This window comes from Biomphalaria glabrata, chromosome 8 (genome assembly GCF_947242115.1).
Source record: "Biomphalaria glabrata chromosome 8, xgBioGlab47.1, whole genome shotgun sequence".
Classification (NCBI taxonomy): Eukaryota; Metazoa; Mollusca; class Gastropoda; family Planorbidae; genus Biomphalaria; species Biomphalaria glabrata.
In genome coordinates, this window is record NC_074718.1 from 33,906,121 (window position 1) to 33,929,167 (window position 23,047).

At 37.1% G+C, this 23,047-nt stretch overlaps 1 protein-coding gene across 4 annotated transcripts in view; it reads left to right on the forward strand.

The window, feature by feature from the left end:
- Window positions 1–17,958, forward strand: part of LOC106069324 (C-type lectin domain family 4 member M-like) — a 26,634-nt gene extending 8,676 nt beyond the window's left edge. The window contains exons 1-5 of one of the 4 annotated variants that reach the window (XM_056037202.1): window positions 7,116–7,420; window positions 8,239–8,409; window positions 12,445–12,612; window positions 15,138–15,317; window positions 15,954–17,958. In XM_056037202.1, the coding sequence (XP_055893177.1) occupies window positions 7,330–7,420; window positions 8,239–8,409; window positions 12,445–12,612; window positions 15,138–15,317; window positions 15,954–16,096 (753 nt within the window). In that variant the 5' untranslated portion in view covers window positions 7,116–7,329 and the 3' untranslated portion in view covers window positions 16,097–17,958. Of the gene's footprint in view, window positions 1–1,136; window positions 1,317–3,119; window positions 3,657–7,115; window positions 7,421–8,238; window positions 8,410–12,444; window positions 12,613–15,137; window positions 15,318–15,953 lie in introns of those variants that run through there. The other 3 variants (XM_056037201.1, XR_008779177.1, XM_013228946.2) reach the window with 3 other exon arrangements.
- The last annotated feature ends 5,089 nt before the right edge of the window (window positions 17,959–23,047 follow it).

Sequence of the window (23,047 nt, forward strand, 5' to 3'; positions counted from 1 at the left end):
AACTGTACTTGACAGTACTCCGCACTGAACCGTCGTAATGCTCAGTACAGGACCAAACCGTTGAACTGTGCTGTAGTCGACCGTGTTCTGAACTCCTGTCGTGAACCGGCTTTCTGAACCTTGCTGTATTGAGCCCCTTTTCTCGACCGTCTTGACTGCGACACCTCCGCTCTTATATAGGGTCCCTATTGGCCTTCTCGAATCGGACAGAACGCCCCTCGACGTTTCTAGGTGGTCAGATGACTATAACTCTCGTGACGCTCCTGAGCTCTGTTCACGGTCGGCGATCCTTCCCGAACTGTCCTGTTGACACTCGACTCGGCTGACAGTCGTAACTCGTCACGCTTGACCGCTCGTCTAGCGCTGGCCTGGGGCGATTTGCGTCGGCTGACTACACACACACCACTACCCCCATCTGTGCCACCACCAGGTTTATAACAATATATATATATATTTATATGCTGTACGCACGTTTATGCATAGGGTTAGGGTTTATTGGGCGTTAGAGTTAGGGTTTGGAAAAAAATCGCCCCCCCCCCCCCCACTCCAGAGTTCTGGATCCGCCAGTGATTTCGATACGCACAGATCTATTGTTATTGGTCTAGATCTGTTACTAATTTAATGACATGACTTATGTAAACTAACTGATACAGTTATATTTCGTATTAGCTTTGTTTTTTTTTTTAAAGTATTCTTTTTAGGTTTTTCTTGTGAAATTAGGCCTCTTGAAATAGTGTCACCAATCAGAAAATAAATGACTGGATCAGAAGAATGTTTTTTTGGACATTCCGATGGTCTGGTTCGCTTAGTGCGTTATCGTTAGGCGGTGGTGTCGTTTCCAGAGGCACTGGTTCGAGCCTCGGTCGGCGCAGTCCATTATTTTCGTAGCGTTTTAATTCACTACTTTCTCTCTTAAAAACATGGTCCCTGGTGCTGCTATTCATTTATGTTTAATGTATGTATGTACGCAAATTATTACATCTATTTATTATTCAAATCTATATAGAAAAATAAATATTTTAAAGTTTAAAACACTTGTTATGAATCCAAGCCCATATTTTTACGCTTTAGCGTCTATCAGTTTCCCTTTCCTAAAAATATTCCCATGTTTTAAAACTAGCCTCTTTATTATTTAGGCAAAGATGCGTATCTGTATACAGTCAAAACAATGGAGAAGCTGAAATGGCTTCAGTCTAATTACAACCAGAAGGCAGTATGGATCGGTCTTAACGACATTGATGTAGAAGGAACATACAGGTGGGAAGACGACAATACCGTCTGCAGCCAGAGCTGGATCAATCAGACTTTTGTCCCAGGTAAATTAAAAGAAAAACGAACGTTTTGTAAAGAAAAAAATGTTCAGCTATTTTGTTTGGTTCTTCTAGACTATAGATCTTAGGAATGGGATAGACACTAGGCATTATTCCGTACATTAGTGTTATCTCAGACAAACAATTGTAGACCTAATGATCTATAAACTTTTATATTTGGGAACGCGGCGTGAAATATTTCACGTAAAGAGTAAAAATCAAAATGCCGTAAAATACTTTTTGTTGTAAAGACTGCTTATTCAGTATTGTTTTGGTAATTTACATGTGCACGCTTTACGAATACACCTATAGCTAGATAGAAGAGGGCACCTGGTTGCATGCGGTTCTAGAAGGAGATAGCTGGAGGTCACTTACAAAGACCGCGGGACACACATTTGAGACCAAAAGAAAATCCGCTGCCGAGGACAGATGTAGACGTCGAAAAGAAAATCTGATTCGACCACTGGCGGACAATGGCTATGCCTGCGCTGGATGTGGTATAATATGTAGGTCACAGCTTGGGCTGCCTAGCCACGGGAAATACTGCGGTCATCATTAATCTTCGGACTCCAAGACTAGCTTTATTATTATTTTTTTTATTATTTTATTGTGTATATCATATATATGGTGACCGGTCATTTCATCCCCGGTCTCTTCATCCCCGGTCACTTCATCCCCGTTCATTTCATCCCCTGGTCACTTCATCCCTTGGTCACTTCATCCCCCGGTCACTTCATCCCCGGTCATTTCATCCCAATTAAATATTTTATATATAAATATGATTATGTGGAATGCTTTTTGACATTTTATGACTTGTTACTAATGCGTTTACAGTGTTTCCTCTTCCACTTTGTTTTCTTAATGAGAAATCTTATATTATATTGTAAATCTAGGTGTGTACTTAGCTATAGCGCTTCTATTGGATGTGGAGGTTATAATGTCATCATATTATCCGGATCGAAGGCCAAGGTTTGGTGGAAGTAGTAAAAAATCATTTGAGAGATAGAAGTGCGATTACAATAATTATGACCGTGCCGCTGATAACTTACCATCCAAGGCCAAGGTGTGGTGAAAGTACGACCATGTTTCACTTTATTTTATTTTTCAATCGCTCTTTCTTGAAAATGGGCGCGTCATTTTTAGCCATGAAATTCTTTAATTCCTTTTAAACATTAACGTATTACAATTTTGTCATTTAAATAAAAAATGAATATATTAAATATTGCTCATTTCATGATTTAAAAAAAAAATTCAATTTGTTAGATAAAAATGATCAGATAATGAAAATATCAGGGGATGAAATGACCGGGGATGAAATGACCGGGGATGAAGTGACCAGGGGATGAAATGACCGGAGATGAAGTGACAGGGGGATGAAGTGACCAGGGGATGAAATAACCGGGGATGAAGTGACCGGGGATGAAGTGACCGGGGATGAAATGACCGGGGATGAAGTGACCGGGGATGATGTGACCGGGGATGAAATGAGCGGGATGAAGTGACCAGGGGATTAAATGACCGGAGATGACGTGACCGGGGGATACATATATATATATATATATATATATATATATATATATATATATATATAATACTATTTTAAAATTAAAATTTTAGATAGTACTAAAACTAAAAAAAAATGCCAGTAAAACTGTAATGATAACAATATTACATGTCACTATTTCAGGTGAACCATATATATATATATATATAATACTATTTTAAAATTAAAATTTTAGATAGTACTAAAACTAAAAAAAAATGCCAGTAAAACTGTAATGATAACAATATTACATGTCACTATTTCAGGTGAACCAAATAATCAATTCTATCCAAAAGGCATCTACGATGAAGACTGTATTCGCTTCTTTTACAATGTACCGCTCCTGAATGATGCACCTTGTGTTGAAATGAATGCCTACATTTGTGAAAAGCCTTTTTTCAACTTTCCATAAACAACTTTGACGACTGGTCCACTGCTAGTTTTTTTCACCGACAAGCCTCTACATCTGCGAGAAGTAGTGTTTTTTATAAATTTTATTTTTGTTTAATCAATTTTTTCTAGTTTAAGCTGTAGATCAGTGACACCCAACTTACGGTCCGCGGGACATATCCGGCACATGACGCTTGAGGTGCTGACCACACCTAAAAACATTTATCTCTACAGTACACAGTGAAGCCACAAAGACTCTTCTCTAATGACTCAAATATTTTTACAAAACTCACTCCGTCTGTCTGTCTGTCTGTCTGTCTGTCCGTCTGGTACAAATTGTGTACACGTTTTTTTCTCCCACTTCCCATCCTTGGATTAAATTGAAATTTTCTACAAATATTCACAGAGTCCATGACAATACACGGATCAATTAAAAGAAACAATAAATTATTTATTTATTTAAAATACTAATTGTGGTATAACAATAAAATATTTAATGGAGTAAAAAGAGATACTGTTGTTTATTTTTCCTTATTATTCATTGTCTTCAAGTTATTAGCACAACATATGCATAGAAGTAATAGAAGAACGTATACACACTTTTACAAGGCTTGTTTCACTAGATTGCGAGTTTTCAAACATGAAGATAAACGACTGATCCATAAATAGTACCGCTAAGCAGAGTATTTAATACAGTAAATGTCTTTTTCTTCTCGTCCGTATGGTACTTTTTGGGGCCTTATGTACCTAGGAATAGGTTTTCTGTATTCTCATCTTCAAAAATGCACTTTCTGATATTTCTAAATCACAATATTCTGCGAATCTTCTAACAAAAAAAAAAGTGTAGGTAAATATCAAATATGTTAGTGACTGCAATTTAATGACATAAACAACTGATACAGATCGAATGTCTAAAATACTTAATTTGGGTGGAGGGATTATCCTCAGTCTCTACCTCTACAGATACACACATAGAGTTCGCTTGAGTTAACTTTAAATCTTAATAGAATTGTTATCTGCCACCTTATACTACGATTAGGTCATATGACCCAGTGACTTCTGCTGTACTGGCAAGTTAGTCCAGGGGTACTTCGTGGTCCCAAATTATACTAACCAGACTATTCATTATAACCTCTAGATATACAACATACTGAGACATACAAATTATAAAAAAGTTTCAGTTGCAACTAATAAATGATTTTATTTAGAAAAAAAACAACGTAATAAATAAGAACGGAAATAAAGGCCAACAAAGAAAATAAAGGCCAACAAAGGAAATAAAGGCCAACAAAGGAAATAAAGGCCAACAAAGGAAATAAAGGCCAACAAAGGAAATAAAGGCCAACAAAGGAAATAAAGGCCAACAAAGGAAATAAAGGCCAACAAAGAAAATAAAGGCCAACAAAGGAAATAAAGGCCAACAAAGGAAATAAAGGCCAACAAAGGAAATAAAGGCCAATAAAGGAAATAAAGGCCAACAAAGGAAATAAAGGCCAACAAAGGAAATAAAGGCCAACAAAGGAAATAAAGGCCAACAAAGGAAATAAAGGCCAACAAAGGAAATAAAGGCCAACAAAGGAAATAAAGGCCAACAAAGGAAATAAAGGCCAACAAAGGAAATAAAGGCCAACAATGGAAATAAAGGCCAACAAAGGAAATAAAGGCCAACAAAGGAAATAAAGGCCAACAATGGAAATAAAGGCCAACAAAGGAAATAAAGGCCAACAAAGGAAATAAAGGCCAACAAAGGAAATAAAGGCCAACAAAGGAAATAAAGGCCAACAAAGGAAATAAAGGCCAACAAAGGAAATAATGGCCAACAAAGGAAATAAAGGCCAACAAAGGAAATAAAGGCCAACAAAGGAAATAAAGGCCAACAAAGGAAATAAAGGCCAACAAAGGAAATAAAGGCCAACAATGGAAATAAAGGCCAACAAAGGAAATAAAGGCCAACAATGGAAATAAAGGCCAACAAAGGAAATAAAGGCCAACAAAGGAAATAAAGGCCAACAAAGGAAATAAAGGCCAACAAAGGAAATAAAGGCCAACAAAGGAAATAAAGGCCAACAAAGGAAATAAAGGCCAACAAAGGAAATAAAGGCCAACAAAGGAAATAAAGGCCAACAATGGAAATAAAGGCCAACAAAGGAAATAAAGGCCAACAAAGGAAATAAAGGCCAACAAAGGAAATAAAGGCCAACAAAGGAAATAAAGGACAACAAAGGAAATAAAGGCCAACAAAGGAAATAAAGGCCAACAAAGGAAATAAAGGCCAACAAAGGAAATAAAGGCCAACAAAGGAAATAAAGGCCAACAAAGGAAATAAAGGCCAACAAAGGAAATAAAGGCCAACAAAGGAAATAAAGGCCAACAAAGGAAATAAAGGCCAACAAAGGAAATAAAGGCCAACAAAGGAAATAAAGGCCAACAAAGGAAATAAAGGCCAACAAAGGAAATAAAGGCCAGCAAAGGAAATAAAGGCCAACAAAGGAAATAAAGGCCAACAAAGGAAATAAAAGCCAACAAAGGAAATAAAGGCCAGCAAAGGAAATAAAGGCCAACAAAGGAAATAAAGGCCAACAAAGTAAATAAAGGTCAACAAAGGAAATAAAGGCCAACAAAGGAAATAAAGGCCAACAAAGGAAATAAAGGCCAACAAAGGAAATAAAGGCCAACAAAGAAAATAAAGGCCAACAAAGGAAATAAAATAAGACAAAAAAAATATTGTCGGTCAGGTTCAGGTCCAAACAATCAAAAGACCGCCTTCACTAAGGCACACTACTGTCTCATCTCAATAACCAAAGAACGTCTTACAAAATATTGTAAGAATGATACAGGTCATACTTGTCTTTTAAATACTATTCGACCCTAATCTGGTATTTACCGTAAAAAGATTACAGGTGCTAGGAAGGATAAGAGACAAAATAAACGTTTAATGTTTACAGAAACGAACTGAATTCTACAATAAATAACTAAAATCTACATAGCTCGTTATCGAAAAACACATTCCCATAACAATGGCACACTCCTCTTGAGTAACACTGTCAGAGCTTAACAGCTAACGGATTATATAAACATTACATAGAGTCAGTTCAAAATAATCTACAGTGTACATCTACAATGGTCAGCTCGAGACTCTAGAGAAATAGACAATTAAAGACAGTCAACAGGCAAATAGTGTATTAATGGGAAGTACCTCTTCTTAACAAAAAATAAAAAAGAATTACCTTTTTTATCTCTCTTGTCACAACATCACTAGCATAGAGGGAAAACAAGTGGAAACGGTCTGAAAGAGACAGCTGGAGATCTCTCACGAAATTCGCGGGACATTTTAGAACCAAAGAAAATCTCCTGCACAAGCAGGACCCATTATAACTACGCTAAATCGTTGCGAAATGGACAAGCAAAACGACCAACAACCTTTATTTCTCAAAGTATGACAGATTTCCATTAGCATTAGGAGGACTCTGGGGCGTCCTAAAAATTCCGAAGTTCAAAATCCCAATGGGTTGTGACATCTCGGTTCTGAAAACCAAGTTCTGCACCCCTCGCACGCCCCATTTTGAAAAGCTTCATGTCACGTTTACAAACAGTATACCTTAAAAGTTTGCGATCTGCGACTCTTCTTGCTTCTATTGGATCCCCATAAAGAATGTCTAATTTAGACATCACAACACCAAAATTATCTACTTGGACAGTTAAAAATGGACATTCTTCTTTACAACATTGTATGATGTAACGTGGATCAAAATCATTATACAATGGAATAACAACAATACCATGCCTGGTATTCTACAGAACAACAATTTCGAAAAAGTTCTACAGGTAAAAGAGATGTGAGCTGCTGGTTCCCTCTATCGTCACTAGTGACAATACACTGCCTGAACTAACAATGTTTAAAATATTTATTTATAAAATCGATCTAAATTGTCTTGCTCCACAGGTTCCATTGTAAGCGTTTAAGCAAGAAATAATGACGCGATTAAGTTCTCATCAATAGACACATGTTCACTGGCTTGTATTACTCATAAGCTTGTCAGTAACACATCTTTGCTCGTCTGCTTGTCAATAACACATTTTTGTTCCATGGAAAAAACAGGGAAGACAATGAATGAAATGCATCAAACGACAATATTTCATATCAGCATTTTTGTTTTTCTGTATTTGCACAGTGTAGGTATGTATGTGGCTTTCTATTAGTGCCAAATTTTTATAGTCTTACTCAGTTCTTCAGTAGCCACAGTTTAGATATTAAATTATCATGAAAAGAGCAAATTAATAACACTTAACTAGGTGAAGTTAGAATCACTTTCAATTTTTACCACATACATTTAAGCACATTTTGATTATTTTGGTCATTCCAATGGATCTTCAATATTATTATTATGTAGTGAAGCCTTACGCATATACGTTTTTCTTATTTCACTTTTTTAAAATGTAGTTTGTTTTGTTTTGTTTTTTGGTTATTTTTTTAAAGAATATTTTTTATAAACTTACTCTGTCGGTCTAATTTCTCCCACACCCAATCTCAAACTGACAAAACAAAAAGCAATCAACAAAAAGCAACCATAAGTTAATTTTTTTTGTTTGGTCTTGGAAAAGGGACAGACATTATTTTTAATAAATCAGGTGGTATAAGTTGAATTCTTCCCCTTTAGGAGGCTTGAGCCATGGGTGAACAAGTTTAAAGAAAAAATGTATTTAAAAAGTGATCATGGTAACATTCATCTAAATATCCCCCTTTCGGCTCCACACTCTCCCCTATCTCCCAACTGGTCTAGACAACTGATAGGATCATAGCAATTTGAGAAATGAAATTGCGCTAAACAAAAACAATTGGTAAAAATAGTTATAATTTATTTAATATTGTTAATCTAGATCTATTACAATTTTAATTAAATGACTAATCCAAACTTATTGATACATTGGCACTTAATTATATGTATTGTTTTTTTTTTAAAGTATTTTTTCTTAATTTCTTGTTTTGTATTCTAGGGATTGCAGTCGAGATGCGACTCGCACGTTTTCGCAAAGTAGAAAAAAGCAACTTAGTCACACAGTACTCTACAATCACTATTCAAGCCAGAAACCTTTTTGACTGTGCCAGAGTATGTCAGATACAGAATTGTCACTGCTACTCATTTTACAATCAAGTTTGCTCATTTGGTAAGATGTCTCCTGTTTACGGGAGGAAGAACTGTACGCAAGATGTAATGTAAGAGACCTGTCTAACAAATCTAATGTAAGAGACCTGTCTAACAAATCTAATGTAAGAGACCTGTCTAACAAATCTAATGTAAGAGACCTGTCTAACAAATCTAATGTAAGAGACCTGTCTAACAAATCTAATGTAAGAGACCTGTCTAACAAATCTAATGTAAGAGACTTGTCTAACAAATCTAAATTCGAATGTAGCCCGAGTCATCTTTCAATTTCATTTGGTTCGATAATCTAAACAAAAGTCATTCAACTATTAGAAACACTTTACTTCTTGTTCATGAGAAAAAAAAGCTAAACATTAGATCAAGCACTACACAAATGAAAAAGGGTGTCAGTTGGTCAAGTACTAGACGTAGACATAGCTCAGTGATTCAAGAGCTAAACATAGACATAGCTGAGTTGGTCAAGAACTAAACATAGATATAGCTCAGTTGGTCAAGAACTAAACATAGATATAGCTCAGTTGGTCAAGAACTAAACATAGACATAGCTCAGTTGGTCAAGAACTAAACATAGTCATAGCTCAGTTGGTCAAGAACTAAACATAGACATAGCTCAGTTGGTCAAGAACTAAACATAGACATAGCTCAGTTGGTCAAGAACTAAACATAGACATAGCTCAGTTGGTCAAGAACTAAACATAGACATAGCTGAGTTGGTCAAGAAATTAAAATGGCCAGCAGGCCAAATATGGTTGGGCATCACCGGTGTAAACCGTCACAATGTCTTTCATTTCGAATGCATAATGACGCGATAGACCTATAGCACATATGACGTCACTAAAGGGAGACAATCATTAAAACAACAACAACAACAACAAGAACCACCTGAAACATGCATAGAATGCGGTAAAAGAACTTGAATGGATCACCTGCGGTGTTGTTTTGTTGATTTAGAATGTGGCCAAACATGTAGATATGCCTTAAAGAACTTCGTTTTATTTTTTTTTATATTTCCGCTTGTCTGATGAAATAAAACAATGGCGCAAAAAACTATATTTGATTATTTTGATGTTCTTTTGTTCGAGGTCCATGTTGTTGGCTTGTGCCATGATGAAAATATTCCCTGCTATAACATGGACTGTAAAACAATTGGTGTGTTGTTAAATATAAACGAAATCGATGTTTAGTTACGTCACGATGCCACCTTAGAAATAATGTATCTATGATTCCGCTATGACTAATTAATAATTGTGCAAAGTTTCAAATTGATCCGTGAATGGCTAAGAAAGAAAGAAAGAGTACAAACGTTTTACCAGTTAGACAGACAGACAGACAGACAGAATGAATTATTATAAGCTTTATAAAATAAAAAGACGTTGATCCTAGTCTATTAATGCGAGTTTGATCAATGAATGTGTTGATTGAAATTTATTCTGAAATACAGTTTCATAGATTTAGATCCTATAGATTTTCTACTTTACAGGTAAAAAGAATATAACATGGCTGTATTATGCCTATAAAAATGGTGGCTTTTAGTTTATATGGAACATGATCTTTTAGTGACATTTTTTTTACACATTCATTTGAACATTCTTATCTCATCTGTCCCTTGACTGACGTTCTTAGGGTGTTATAACAGTTCACGTAATCAAATACCTCTTCCCTGTCCATTGACTGACCTTTTTTGGGTTTTTATGACAATTCACGTAATCAAATACCTCTTCCCTGTCCTTGACTGACGTTCTTGGGGTGTTATGACAGTTCACGTAATCAAATACCTCTTCCCTGTCCCTTGTCTGACCTTCATGGGGTGTTATAACAGTTCACGTAATCAAATACCTCTTCCCTGTCCCTTGACTGACGTTCTTGGGGTGTTATGACAGTTCACGTAATCAAATACCTCTTCCCTGTCCCTTGACTGACATTCATGGGGTGTCATGACAGTTCACGTAATCAAATACCTCTTCCCTGTCCCTTGACTGACGTTCTTGGGGTGTTATAACAGTTCACGTAATCAAATACCTCTTCCCTGTCCCTTGACTGACCTTCATGGGGTGTTATAACAGTTGACGTAATCAAATACCTCTTCCCTGTCCCTTGACTGACCTTCATGGGATGTTATAACAGTTCACGTAATCAAATACCTCTTCCCTGTCCCTTGACTGACCTTCATGGGATGTTATAACAGTTCACGTAATCAAATACCTCTTCCCTGTCCCTTGACTGACCTTCATGGGATGTTATAACAGTTCACGTAATCAAATACCTCTTCCCTGTCCCTTGACTGACGTTCTTGGGGTGTTATGACAGTTCACGTAATCAAATACCTCTTCCCTGTCCATTGACTGACCTTCATGGGGTGTTATAACAGTTCACGTAATCAAATACCTCTTCCCTGTCCCTTGACTGACGTTCATGGGATGTTATAACAGTTCACGTAATCAAATACCTCTTCCCTGTCCATTGACTGACGTTCATGGGATGTTATAACAGTTCACGTAATCAAATACCTCTTCCCTGTCCATTGACTGACCTTCATGGGGTGTTATAACAGTTCACGTAATCAAATACCTCTTCCCTGTCCATTGACTGACCTTCTTGGGGTGTTATAACAGTTCACGTAATCAAATACCTCTTCCCTGTCCATTGACTGACCTTCTTGGGGTGTTATAACAGTTCACGTAATCAAATACCTCTTCCCTGTCCATTGACTGACCTTCTTGGGGTGTTATAACAGTTCACGTAATCAAATACCTCTTCCCTGTCCATTGACTGACCTTCTTGGGGTGTTATAACAGTTCACGTAATCAAATACCTCTTCCCTGTCCATTGACTGACCTTCTTGGGGTGTTATAACAGTTCACGTAATCAAATACCTCTTCCCTTGACTGACCTTCTTGGGGTGTTATAACAGTTCACGTAATCAAATACCTCTTCCCTTGACTGACCTTCTTGGGGTGTTATAACAGTTCACGTAATCAAATACCTCTTCCCTTGACTGACCTTCTTGGGGTGTTATAACAGTTCACGTAATCAAATACCTCTTCCCTGTCCCTTGACTGACCTTCTTGGGGTGTTATAACAGTTCACGTAATCAAATACCTCTTCCCTTGACTGACCTTCATGGGGTGTTATAACAGTTCACGTAATCAAATACCTCTTCCCTGTCCCTTGACTGACCTTCATGGGGTGTTATAACAGTTCACATAATCAAATACCTCTTCCCTGTCCCTTGACTGACCTTCATGGGGTGTTATAACAGTTCACGTAATCAAATACCTCTTCCCTGTCCATTGACTGACCTTCATGTGGTGTTATGACAGTTCACGTAATCAAATACCTCTTCCCTGTCCCTTGACTGACCTTCATGGGATGTTATAACAGTTCACGTAATCAAATACCTCTTCCCTGTCCCTTGACTGACGTTCTTGGGGTGTTATAACAGTTCACGTAATCAAATACCTCTTCCCTGTCCATTGACTGACCTTCATGGGGTGTTATGAAAGTTCACGTAATCAAATACCTCTTCCCTGTCCATTGACTGACCTTCATGGGGTGTTATGAAAGTTCACGTAATCAAATACCTCTTCCCTGTCCCTTGACTGACCTTCATGGGATGTTATAACAGTTCACGTAATCAAATACCTCTTCCCTGTCCCTTGACTGACGTTCTTGGGGTGTTATAACAGTTCACGTAATCAAATACCTCTTCCCTGTCCATTGACTGACCTTCATGGGGTGTTATGAAAGTTCACGTAATCAAATACCTCTTCCCTGTCCATTGACTGACCTTCATGGGGTGTTATGAAAGTTCACGTAATCAAATACCTCTTCCCTGTCCCTTGACTGACCTTCATGGGATGTTATAACAGTGAGTCATGTCTTACAATATGACCTAACCAGCTCAGCTTTCATCTGCTCCTTCACACCAATCCTATAATAATCAGAGATTAAAAATCATATCATTAGAGCATGAGCCTTGCTAGCTTCGACGCTTCGTACAAAACAGTCACTTATTTGAAACTAAATTTCATTACAGGCAGGTGTAACTTAACTAGCAACAACACCTTAGGCCCAAGTCAAGAGATTTATGTTTCATGTTTTGAAAGTGAAGGTTTTAACTACATCACCATTGGTTCCGTTAGCGCATGCGTGTGGATGTCGCCAATTATGACAGATTATCTCACTGCTAGAGATGACTGTAGAGGTAAACTCAATGTCTACACTTTTTCTAAAATTGTCGCCAGCTCCCTCCTCTCCTCAAATAAAAAAAGGGTGGGGTCTACTGGAAGTGCGCTGTAAGCTGTGGGATCATTTATATATTATTTTGTGTGTGTGTGGTAAATTTATTTTCTTTTGCGTAATGAGCTTCAGAAATTCACCCCCCCCCTTTTGTCAAATTAAATTCAAGAAAAACAAAAAAAAATACTTTAAATAAACAGCAACAAAGCTTATATTAAGTGTAATTGTATCAATTAGTTTGGATCAGTCATGTTGTTAAATTTGTGATACATCAATAAAAATCTGTGTGATTAGAAATATTTTTACCGATTGTTTTTGATTAACACAATTTTAAGCAATTAGCGATCTCAATACGCTATGATTCTATCACTTGTACGAACCAGTTGGGAAAGTGGAGGGATATCAGTGTGAATGTTTCCGTGATTCGCTTTTTAACTGCATACAAAAACAAAACTTGTTCACTCAAGCCTCAAGGGGACTAATTCAACTTATACCACAGCATCTGTCAAGTGCGACTTCTTTCAATAGTTCGATACCAAACAAAATAATTAATTACCAATAGTTTAGGACCTCTTGGTGGCCGAGTGGTTAAGTACTTGGTTTAAATATCGGTGAAGACTGCGATTTCGAATTTCTGGATCTTTGGGGCGCCCCTGAGTCCACCCAACTCGAATTGGTGCCTGACTTTAGTTGGGGAAATAAAAAGTGTCTGGTTTTTGTGCTGCCCACTTGGCACCCTGCTCGTTAACCACTGGCCATAGAAATAGGTGACCTTAAGGTGGGATGTGATAGTAAGTGTATGTGTTTTCTTTGAATGGCTTTGTTAAGGTCTCTAGGATCTAGACAAATCCTTAATCCGCCTCCTTTCTTTTCAACAATAACAAGTGAGTTGACCCATGCAGTGGGATGATCTACTTTTTCAATGACACCATCTTCCATTCTTCTCAATTCATTTTTTAATTCCTCACGTAGTGCCGCTGGGACTTTCCTTGCTGTGTGTACAACTGGTTTAGTGTTGGAATTGACTTTTATAGTATATTCCTCTTCCATGCAGCCTAAGCCAGTAAATACATCTGCGTAGCCTGAGAGTGTATAGTCCTCTATAAAGTCAACTCTTCTGATTAAATTCATTTGTTGGCAGCCTGGTAGACCCATAATTGGCTTTGAATATGTCTCCACAATTTTTAGATTCTATTATGGCTGTCTTACTTTAAACAGTACATTTAATGTGTGCTTTGCCAACAATCTTCAATCTTTCTCCACTTTAAGTAGTAAGTCTTCATATTGATTTGAGAAGTTTCTTTCTTTTTAATTGCTTGAAGATTCTGTATGGGAGAATATTGACTTGTGCTCCAGTATCCAAAGTGAATGTGAGTTGTTTGTTTTCAACAGTAATGAATGAGTTCCATTCGTTGCTTAGACTATGAGAGCCAATACTGCCGATGAAAAATGTTTCCTCAACGGAGTCATCTCGACCTTCCGACTTATACTTACAGGCTTTGATCTGCACTCTGACAAGAAATGACCTTTTTTATGACACTTGTGACAGGTTTCCCCATAAGCTATGCACTGACGTGGTCTGTGTTTCTTGCCACAATAGCTACAGCTCACATTTCCTTTTGTTCTTTTAAAGCTATGATAGCTGAATTCACAACTTGTACCCCACTTTCTTCATTCATGAGCTTAAGCTGCCATTCAGTTGCCTCAAAATATTAGAACCCATTCTTGATGATAGCAAAATGTGAAGTTGTGAATGAAATACAAAAAAAAAAAAGATATTTTCGTAATACTTTGTGTTTGTATTTCTATTTCTTCGCTGTATAGTCTATTTAACTTTAGCCCTTTTTCTCAATTTTAAAACTAAATCCTTAATTTATACATTCATCAATACAATAACCATTGACTAAAGATGTAGGTTTGGCAAAAGTATTTTTTTTTTTTACATTTTTTAGGGAAGCTGTGTAACTTAGAGATTCACACCAAAATTTTGTCAAATGTTGAGTTAGTATCAAATTTGCTAGTACTTGCCTAAATAAGGTGGTTATGCAGTATAATTTCTGCCTTTAAACACATTATGTTTAAAAGCACATTATTTGGACTAATTTATTCTTGTTTTTAATAAGCTCTAATAAAAAATGACTATCCACAACTGACTAGTGTAACACTGTTATGACACTTGTGACAGCATTTTGTTTTGGAAAAGGCCTACTACTTGAGTATTGTACAACTATTTTAAAAATCAAACTAACCCAAACTCTACCCTACAATCAATAATTTTCGTAAGTGTCGATTCTAAATAATTAGAAACAATCATTACTATGTAAAGCTTTGAACCTGCATGAGAAAGCCTATTATTCAGTTATATAATCAATAAATCTGTTCTATTAATTGAAAGTAAATTTCAACGTGTTTAAACTATTTTAAGGTTAGATAATTTCGCATAAAACTGTACACTTTTATTTTTCCAAAACTGTTTTAAACATTATCCAGCCAAAGATGCTCATCTGTATACTGTTAAAACGATGGAGAAGTTGACATGGCTACAGTCTATGTACCCCAGAAAGTCAATCTGGATCGGTCTAAACGACATCGAAGTAGAAGGAACATACAGATGGGAAGACGACAATACAGTTTGTAGCAAGAGTTGGATTAATCAGACTTTTAGAAGTGGTAAATTCATGCATTATCAAACTTATTTTAAATTTCATTTATTTTTTAAACTAGGCAGTAGATGATAAGTTTACATATTTAGATCCATATTATTTTTAAAGAAGAATAAATTTCAAATTCCATCGATGTAGAATTTTTTAGTTTTTCATCGGGTTGCTATTGGAGATTTCCAAACAAATGATTATCATTGTAGTCTGCTGCTCGTTTATCTCTTTACTTTTGGCCTTGTTTCTAGTGATAAACTTATGCAAACTTGCATAATTGTATATCAGTAAACAAACAAAATAGAAGAAAAAAATATTATCTTACCAATTGAAGCATTTCTAAGGGAATAAGCTTGTACTTATAGCCATCGATACTGTAAGATATTTTCCCTTAATCAATATCAAACTTAATCAATTAATTGATTTTTTAAATTGATTTATATTATGTTAAAAACAATTAATAGTAGTGTCAAAGTTTCGACTCGATCGAAATTCGGTGGTGTGAGAAATAACGTGTGCAAAAAATGTACCAGACAGACAGACAGACAGTTTGTAAACATACTATTTATATTTTGTCACTTCAATCTTCAATGTTCTAGACATTGTCACCCTAATGCTGTAATGGTAAATTTGTCATTATTTATTTCAACAGGGGAACCGAATAACGGAATATTCTATGGTCCTAGCGGTGAAGATTGTATCAACTTCTACTACTTGGAACCGCTGCTAAATGATGGATTTTGTTTGTCAAATTATACCTACATTTGTGAAAAATATTTTTTCAACTTCCCATAAGTCTATTTAGGCATTTGGTGCGTTTTCATGTACAAGTTTGAATGAAACACATACCAAGAAATGGACAACAGTCAAAGGTACAACTTAGAGGCGTGGGAGTGTTCAAAATAGAAGCTCTCTCACATTGCCCTCTGTAAAAATATGTTTATATTAAGTAATTGATGTTTTTATTTGTAGATGTTATGTGTAAGCTCATTATCAGGATGTAACCTAATAATATTGGTAATTTTAATGAATGTCTAATGCAGAATTATAAAAAAAGTCCCTTTTAATTTAGTACTATGTTTGTTGGTCAACATTGTTGTATTGATCTGTTGAAACTGGGTGCAATCTATTGGTTTCAATGACATGAAATGTTAAGACAATTATAGATCATTTTTGTATTACTAATCATTTACTAGATATTTTAACCTGTCAATTCAGAAAGAGTGAGATATAATTAAAGCCTTGTTGTTTTATAAGAGTATAATTACCAATTTTGATTTTAAGACTACGACTAAGATTGCTTCTTTTATGCTTTATGGACATCTGTTGTGATTACAAAGACTCTTCTTAACAACAGTTACATTCACATATATAGGATAGATGCAGAGAAGTTCATAAAGTCACTACACACAGACGTCTTGATCATGTTCAAGTTCTCTACTCAACGAATGGCAATGATACAGTCTGACAGGAAAAAAGGAACAAACGAGTCTTTGAACCATTCGTTTCTAGTCTTGACGGACAGAAGTCACCCGATTCGCGACGACTTGACGTAGTTATGATGGAGCGGGTGGCGATTGTCTAGTAAGATTTTCCCGATTTAAGCTAAATTATTTTTGTTTAAGAAGTTCATTTAAATATGGTAGTCTTGTGTGTTTTGGGTTTTTGCTGCTTTTTTTTTTTTATAAAGCTGTCCAAGTGGTGGTACTATTTACATGACACGTGGCCTAGCGAACAAGTTATTGCATATTTTAGACGATAATGTTTTGGTGAGCTAAAAGGTAATCGACTTGCCCCACGGAAACTCTTATAAGACTATAGCTTAGGCACCAATTTGCCTTAGCTGACATAAAAGAGAGCACCTGGTTGCACGCGGCTTGAGAACGAGACAGCTGGAGGTCACTCACAAAGGCCTGATACACATTTGAGACCAAACGAAAATCCGCTGCCGAGGACAGATGTAGACGGCGAAAAGAATATCTTAATCGACCACCGGCGGACAATCGTTATGCTTGCCGTGCATGCAACAAAATATGTAGGTCACAGCTGGGGCTGCGTAGCCACGGGAAATACTGCATTCCTTATTAATCTTCGGACTCGAAGACAAGCTTTATTATTAAGTTATTATAATATGTACTGCACAGTAAAAATTTGCTAACCTCTTTTGTAGTTTACATCTGTTAACCTTACTATGGAAAGAATTGTAACTGCTATTTTCATGGCCAGTTTCAAGATGGTCTTCCCACAAAAGCTTATTGTCTACAATGACACTCAGAGATCTCCTGGACGAGTTCACTTGTTGTATCGGTATATTGTTTATCTACAGTTCACGTGTCTGTTGTTTGTTTCTTATGAAATCTGTTAGAAGTTATTTAGTTTTAGTGACATTCGGTTCTAAAAAGTTGTCAACGCACCAGTTTGTAAAGTTGTCTATCGAACTTCGATACTGAGATTTGTCTCCATAAATAAATAAGACAGACTATGGCAGTATCAATTTAATATATTTAACTGAGTCGTAGAGGCTTCTTATGTCATTAGTGTGAAGAGTGTACAATACCGTAGAAAGTAGACAACCTTATGGAGTCCTCATACATAGCTCCGAGTTGACGATTCGTTGTTGTTCACTTTATCAAACTGGGATGTTGGGTTAAACATTTTAGAACTCATTTTTGTTGATAGAAAAATGTGAAGTTGTAAATGAAATAAAAAAAAAAAGATATTTTCGTAATACTGTGTTTTTCTATTTCTTCGCTGTATAGTCTATTTAACTTTAGCCCTTTATCTCAATTTTAAAACTAAATCCTTAATTTATAAGTTCATCAATATAATAACCATTGAATAAAGATGTAGGTTTGGCAAAAGTATCTTTTTTTTACCTTTTTTAGGGAAGCTGTGTAACTTAGAGATTCACACCAAAATTTTGTCAAATGTTGAGTTAGTATCAAATTAGCTAGTGCTTGCCTTAATTAAGGTGGTTATGCAGTCTAATTTTTGCCTTTAAACAGATTATGTTTAAAAGCACATTATTTGGACTAATTTATTCTTGTTTTTAATAAGCTCTAATAAAAAATGACTATTCACAACTGACTAGTGTAACACCATTATGAACATCACTAAGAACTTAAGAACAGGAGAATTAAAAAAAAGTAAATTCATAAAATTATGAACTATAACTTACAAAAAGAAGATTACAAAAAATGAGTTTATGTTATCACACAAACTCAGGCTGCCCCATGGGCTGCAGGTAGATTGACAGGTTATTAAATTTTCCTATTAAAAATGAGAAGCTAGGATGGACAAGCAACCAATACTAGCAAATCCCTCCTTCCTCCATAAAAAATGTTGAATCACATTTGCATTCCGTCACTTTTACCCAATATTAGTAACACATTTTTTTTTGGTGCGTAAGTTCCTTTTGTTCAAGTATTTTTTTTAAAATGTTCAGCTTTATTTTTACGCAGGTCTAGATCTCGATATAATTCTACTCTTCACCTAGACACTTGTCACACAGTGAATGTGAGGGCGTATCCTTAGGTCAGTCTTTGATGATCAAATGGGTTTGGACAAGGAACACGAAACAACTGTATACATGCGTGTGTGTGTGTGTGTGTGTGTGTGTTTACTTGTAGGAAATCAATGCATTTTGAAATGTAAGAGTGTAGTTAATGAAAATTTCATTTGAGCGATGCAAAATAAAAAAAAAGGGGGGGGGGTGCGGTCTAAAAGTTCCTGGTTGGGAATGAGGGTTTCCTTTTGGATGATACTAAAAAGATTTTGCGATGTGATCTCCCCCTCACCCCCCCCCCTCCCGAAAATAAAATCCTTGCTACGCCCATGTGACCTTTACACACAATTGCCCCATAGATCACAAGGTCTGAAAAGGGTGTACTTTACAACCCCACACATGTGACATGTGACTTTTTATTTTTTCAGTTAACTTTTCTTCATTTTCTTTAAATAGTTGTAATTTGTTTGTTGTTTCTTTGTTTCGAGAGATCTGTTATAATTAAGTCTGGCAGTTGAAATGAGTTCTGTTCGTTTTCACAAATTAGTATAAAGTAGGTCAATATATTCAACAAGCATATTGAAGGTCAGAGGTCTCATTGAAAATGCCAGAGAATGCCAGCAACAAACGTGCGCAGTCAATTCATGCAGCCATCAAGAATGCTCCATTGGTAAACTGTTTGCTGTCTACGGGATGAACTTAATTATAGATGATGTACTCATTGCACTGGATACAAAGTGTCTACTCTTCAAACAACTTCAAAGACAACAAACAGAATCAGCCAAAAACAAAATCCACTTGCGTTCATAAATATCATAATGATATCATGCTTTAGAACAGTAGTGGCCAAAGTACGGCCCGAGGACCATATTCGGCCATTCAATCAGTGTTTTCCGTCTATCCTAATCTTATGCTCACAAAAGCCGATGATGCTCGGTTCACAAACTTTATTTGGGGGGAGATGCGGCATGGACAGAGGCGTAGTGAGCATAACATGCGACCTGGGCAAGGTACTTTATTGCACTTGCAACCCCCTGGATTATGAATAGCCAAACTCTAACAATTGTTGTTGTTTTTTTTTTGCACCATCAGATTAATTAAAATCTAAGTAGCAACCAAACAAGTAGTGCTTCCAATGGTGACTGAAGTACAGTTGTAGTAGACTAGCCTAGGCTTATCAGGAATGGATGTGTGACCAAATACGTGCACCCCTCTGAGTAGCCAAATTTTAGCCCGTTTTTTACACCTTCAAATCAATTAAATTCTGCTAGAAATCCTTGCCAGCTGTCTTTCGATTTGATTTATGTGAAAGTTTCTTTAAACAAGATTTAAGAGTGCAGTCATCTTAGTACATGTATTTTCTTTTTTGCGGAGTTGCGGTCAGTGCTAGAACTCGATAAAATAGCAGGTTCAACAAGTCCACCAGTTTACGATAAAAGAAATCTAAAAAAGTCTCTGACAAACGTTGATGTGTCTCGACTGGCAGCAGCAGGAAACAAAAAAATACAAGCAGCAGCAGCATCGTGAAGTAACTGAATTGTCTTGGCATTGCAGTGATGAAACTGCAGATATCTCTGGCACTGAATAGATGTGTTTCGTTTCGCGCCCCACTGACTTTTACTAGTTAAACATTGACCTGAGTGACGTTTCAGATATACGTAATGCTGTTGGTGTCATCAAGAAGATTATCTATTTCCTCAGTAACAGTCTCAAGCGAGAGCGTTGGTGCTAAATTTACCTCCTTTATTAGACACGATGAATTGAAAAATACAAATTCATTCGCGCTTGAAGTCACAACTTTAAGATCTTTGACTGTATGGCGAATTTTAAAATAACGGCTGTAAGTGAAACCAGACAAACTGCTTATGTGTAATCAGTGCCTGCTTTTCATGTGTTTCTGATTTGTCTTTTAATTGTTGTCAATTTTTCATCTGTTCTTGAACCAGTTTCCGTGATGTTGCAGTCTGTCCATCTTAGCATAAGTGCTTTTTAACAGAACATCAGCGGTCACATTAATGACATTATGAAAAATAATGAAAAACCAACTTAACTATGCTGAGAAACACTTCACGGAATGCATCTTCAGAAAAGCGAGACTACTGGTAGACAAAGGCGTCGCCTCAGCGTGGCGCCTCCTGTGGAAACGTCTAGTAGTGGAACTATATAGGCCAAGTACGATTAGCGAGCCAGGCCCTTGTGGGATTCCCTGAGTGAGTTTTTTTTTTTTATCTCACTCGGGGTAGGGATGGAACAAACAGCATGCACCCCAGTCCAAAAAGTCCATCACACCGTTCCACAAAGGGGTCGTCATCAGTGACCGGATTAGCTGTAGTAGTGGCTCCCGCACGGAACAATGGCGGTAACATTATAGAAATATGAGACAAGCTCCCCATGGTAAGTGCTGCTCTCGGCCACTTATAGCGAGTGGGACCCGTTTCGGGGGCGGTGCGCTGTGTACGTGGTACGGTCTGGTTTCCGCCCAGTCACCACTATGGCCGCTACTACTGGGAGCCCTCAGACAGGACACGGGATAGGGAATCCTATGTCCATGCCTGGTTGTTGGATAAAGGCCTTTCTAACAATCAACGGGATAATTGCGCCTATGGCGCCGATTCCCTACTGGACTTCATTGAAGGTACCGGGAATGAGTTGGTTCTGCTGAGAATTGGCAGTCGACAGACACACTGAACACATCTTTGGGTTTTGGGAGTTATTACAGAAAACGACTTTACATTCCGTCTCTTGATTCGTTAGTTTCTTCACTAACGTCTCGCTTTTCAAACAATAATAATGTTATAAACCTGGTGGTGGCACAGATGGGGGTAGTGGTGTGAGTGTAGTCAGCCGACGCAAATCGCCCCAGGCCAGCGCTAGACGAGCGGTCAACCGTGACGAGCTACGACGGTCAACCGAGTCGAGTATCAACAGGACGGTTCGGGAAGGATCGCCGTCGTGAACAGAGCTCATGAGCGTCACGAGAGTTGTAGTCATCTGACCACCTAGAAACGTCGAGCGGCGTTCTGTCCGGTTCGAGAAGGCCAGTAAGGACCCTATATAAAGAGCGGAGATGTCGCAGTCAAGACAGTCGAGAAAAGGGGCTCAATACAGCAAGGTTCACGGCAGGGGTTCAGAGCCCGGTTCACTACAGTCCGGTCGACTACAGCACAGTTCAGCGGTGTGGTTCTGTACGGAGCATTACGACGGTTCAGTGCGGAGTACTGTCAAGTACAGTTGAGACGGCTGGCGTCTTGATCTTGGTCTGCGATCGAGTCCGACACAACGAGCCTAGTGTGTGAAGTCAGTCCTGAACTGTTGAACCCAGTGCAAGCCCGGAACGAGACGGAGAGGCCAGTGCAAGAGTTGATACTGCGGAACGGTGTTATCGGAGAGATATTTGTACAGTGTACGTGTTGCCAATTGTACAGTATTGGCTGTTATTTATTCAACTATTAAACCTTTACGTTATTTTGGAGCCCTGACTTGTCAAGTTCTTTAAGTTGGTGGTGTATGGTGCAGTTTGCAGATAGCCTGGATAGTGAGATTCGTAACAATAATGTTTAGTAATTGTATATGTACAATAAATAGTTTTTTCACGGTAGTAGGTTTTTATTTTTTATTTCATGAAACAAATATTTACAGTATGATTAATATCTCATATGTATGTGGGAGGGGGGGGGGGAAGAGAAGGGGTACCAGTTCTTTTCTTAAATATTCTCTGTAATAAAATAGTTAAAGCTACGACTTTGAGCCATAGTGGCAACTTGCAACCCCCCCCCCCCCCCTTTGAAAAAAATCCTGTGGGCGCCGATGTTTATTGTAGATAAATAAAGTCTACAAGATTTGAAGTATCTTCCTGTCATTTATTTTTGTTTGCTAATTAACATATGAAATAAACACATTAAAAAAACAAGAAAAAAAAAAAAAAAAAAAAAAAAAACCGTCTTTTCCCTTTTTTATTTATTATTTTATTTATTTTATTACTTTTTTTCCGATGGCATCGTGAGGAGCTGCCACACCGGGCATCTTATACCCTAGCTACGCCACTGAATAAACAAACACATTCATTAATAGATAAAATTTGTTTAAACTCGTACATGGCCTCTTGAAGTCAATTGTTATAAGGTTATATCAACTCACTCTGTCTGGTAAGAAATGTGTACACGTTATTTCTTCCACACCCAATCTCGGATCAAGCTGAAAATGTGCTCAAATATTTCTTGTAACTAAGAAGAATCAATAAT